Source organism: Bufo bufo, chromosome 3 (assembly GCF_905171765.1).
Source record: "Bufo bufo chromosome 3, aBufBuf1.1, whole genome shotgun sequence".
Classification (NCBI taxonomy): Eukaryota; Metazoa; Chordata; class Amphibia; order Anura; family Bufonidae; genus Bufo; species Bufo bufo.
The window spans coordinates 16,157,006-16,160,369 of record NC_053391.1 but is presented as its reverse complement, the minus strand read 5'-3'; the positions used below and the strand labels follow the sequence as shown (position 1 = coordinate 16,160,369).

Genomic DNA, 3,364 nt, shown 5'->3' with positions numbered 1-3,364 from the left:
TCCACAGACACAAGATTGCTGCAGTGATACGTCTTCGTTTTTATTCTCCGGATTCTTGCAATCACCTTAATGAGCATTGACCAACTGGAGAACCTGCTCAGACGATTTAGAGTATCAGTTTGTTCATTGGCTTGTGATGCAAGGGTTGTAACAGGTTTGACTTCAGGGTCGCCTACAATTAGTTCTGCTGAAGAGCTTGAAGATGCGTGCACTTCAGATCTCCAAAGGAAACTAGGCCCAGATAACCAACTTGAGGTGGAGATATCCGCTACATGTAGACCCCTGGATGCATGGTCGGCTGGGTTTTGTGTCGTATCCACATAATGCCACTGGGTTGGATCTGTAATCTCTCTTATGAGTTGAACACGATTGGCTACAAACACGTGAAACCTTCTTGCTTCGTTATTGATATAGGCTAAGACTACTTGGGAGTCTGTCCAGAAGAACTCTTTGTCAGCTTCTATTTCAAGTTCTGCCTTCAACATGACACTCAACCTTGCTGCAGTGACGGCAGCTGAGAGTTCAAGCCTTGGGATGCTCACAATCTTCGTTGGTGCAACTCTTGCCTTGGCCATTACGAAGCTGCAATGGACTTGATCTCTGTCATTTTTGTACCTAAGGTACGAACAGGCACCATATCCTATGTTGCTGGCATCGGAAAAGTGGTGTAGTTCCACTTTCATTCTGTTACCAAAGTCTGGGGGATGGTAACATCTGGGTATCTTGATTTCCCTTAAAGCTTGCAGACTACTCTTCCAAGCCTCCCACCGTGGACATAAGCTCTCAGGAAGTGCTTCATCCCAACTGATGCCTCTGCGGCAAAGCTCTTGGAGAATGCACTTGCCACTCAGTATGAAGGGGGCTATGAAGCCTAGAGGATCATAAAGGGAGGCTACGACTGACAGGATACCACGACGAGTTGAGGGTTGATGCTTTATGTCAGCACTGAAACTGAAGGTGTCGTTTTCAATTGACCACTGAATGCCAAGTACTTGTCCTTCTGTTGTTGAGTCTGGGCTAAGTTTGACAGGTACACTAGTTGTTGCTCTTTCTGACGGAGCAATACAGGACAGGACGTCCCTTTTATTAGAGTTGAACTTATGCAGTCGTAGGCCGGCATTTTTACATAATCCTTGAGTTTCGAGGATTAGATTCGAAGCTTCGCTGACTGTTGGAACGCTAGTTAGGCCGTCGTCGACATAAAAATTCTTCTCGATGAAGGCTGATGCTGAGGGATGTTCTGACTTGTGTTGTCGTGCAAGATACTTAAGGCCGAAATTGGCACATCCTGGAGAGGAGCTGGCACCGAAAAGGTGAACTGCCATTCTGTATTCTTTCGGTTCTGTTTCCAACTGACCGTTCTCCCACCAAAGGAACCTTAAGTAATTGCGCATTTCTGAGGGATATAGAACTGATGGAACATCTTTTCAATGTCGCATATCACAGCAACTGCTTCCTTCCTGAAGCGACAGAGGACTCCCACTAGAGAGTTTATCAGGTCGGGACCTGTCAGCAAGGTATCGTTTAGGGAGATGCCTTTGAACTTTGCTGAACAATCAAAGACAACTCTTAACTTGTCTGGCTTCTTGGGGTGATAAACCCCGTGATGTGGGATGTACCACACTGTCTCTTCCTCTGATAATGAAGGGGCTGGTTCTGCATCACCTTTTCTGATTGTTTCTTCCATGAATGCAGTGTAGTGTTCATGGTACTGTCTATTTCCCTTTAATCTTTTCTTTAGATGATGAAGTCGAATAAGGGCCAGCCTCTTATTGTTTGGTAGTGCCAGTTGACTGTTGTCTTTGAAGGGTAACGGCATCTCGTAGTGTCCATCTTTCCTTTTCATTATAGTTTCCGAGAGAAACTGCACGAAGCGAACATCATCTTGAGACACGTACTTATCTTCATAATTTCTTTCAATGAAGTCCATTTCTAAAGCCTTTAACACATCAGCGACCGGCGGCATTGGCATTTCTTTCACTGCGACTCTGTGTACGAAGCTCTGGCTACCCTGTCTATCAAGATGTGGATTTGCTGATCCTACAATGCTCCAGCCGAGCATAGTTTTTTGAGCGAAGGGTTCATTTTCGGAGCCGATAACAACCTCCAAGGGAGCCAGTGCTGATGGGCAGTCATAACCGATCAGTAGTCCTACTTCGCAATCTTGAAGTGGCTGTAACTTGTTTGCCAAGTGTTTGAGGTGTGACCACTGGAGTGCAGTCTCCTTAGTGGGGATGTGAGACTTATCTACTGGAATGAAATCTCTTGTATAGGCTTGACGGAGTTGGACTTGAACTTCGGAGTTGAAGCCACGCACTTGCAGACCGTGAGCAATTTGGCTTGAAATAACTGTGTCAACCGCTGTCATTGTGCTGAGCCTTAGCTGTAATGGCTTGGTGCTCACACTTAACTTCGATACCAGGTCTGCCAGAATAAAGGTTGAATCACTCTGTGTGTCAAGTAAGGCATAAGTGAGGATTTCCCTCTGAGGCTCCGTAGTAGCTGACAACAGAACTGGAACAATGCAGGATGTGGCAGACGTATGTCTTGTCAAAGTATGGGACATAACTTTGGGAACGTTGTCGTTTGCCTTATTTCTCATGCCTACTGAATCATCGTTTGATGCCTTGACAGGCTCAGTGTCTCTCTGTATGTGCAAACAGGTTGGATGACGTCGACTGCATATGCTACACGTGTGTCTTCCTTTGCAGTCTTTTGTAGTGTGGCCCTTTCTTAAGCAACCAAAACAGAGATGGTTTTCGTGAATAAAAGCCTTCTTTTCATCGATGGTTTTTACCGCAAAAGTCGGACATTTAGCGACACCGTGTGTTTCGTCTTTGCAGGCTAGGCAAGGTGGTTTCGGTCTTGAAGCTGAGATATTTGGAACGTTGAAGGTAGAGGGCTTCATTTGAGTGCTTGTGTTGAGCGCCTTGGCTCTCTTGGGAATTCTCTCATCTGTAGTCTTGGTACTGAGGAGAAAAGGAGAGGCAATGGGGTTGCATGCAATCTTAGCTTCCCTTTGCAGGAACTCTGTGAAACGAGCAAAGGTTGGGTATTCTTGGGACTTGTCCAGCTCGTCCACGGCGATGCGACTCCATCTGCGCACGATCCATTCAGGCAGTTTCTTGAGAAGCTTGTGGTTTTCTTCACAATCATTTAGAATAGCTAGGCCTTTAACATGAGGAATGGCCTCCACACAACCTTGAAGGAAATCTGCAAACTCTCTTAATGCTACAGGGTCATTTGCTGATATCTTTGGCCATTTAGCCAACCTTTCTCTGAAGGCTCTTTGCACTATGAATGGACCTCCATACCTGTCCTGTAGGATTCCCCAAGCACCTAGATAGGCATCTTCTGAATTTCG

General features: G+C 45.8%; 1 protein-coding gene across 1 annotated transcript in view; it reads right to left on the bottom strand.

Moving 5' to 3' along the window:
• LOC120993533 overlaps window positions 1–1,325 on the bottom strand; it is a 26,530-nt gene extending 25,205 nt beyond the window's left edge. The window contains exon 1 of the mRNA XM_040422015.1: window positions 66–1,325. Within this exon, the coding sequence (XP_040277949.1) occupies window positions 66–1,325 (1,260 nt within the window). The remainder of the gene's footprint in view (window positions 1–65) is intronic.
• Between the last annotated feature and the right edge of the window lie 2,039 nt (window positions 1,326–3,364).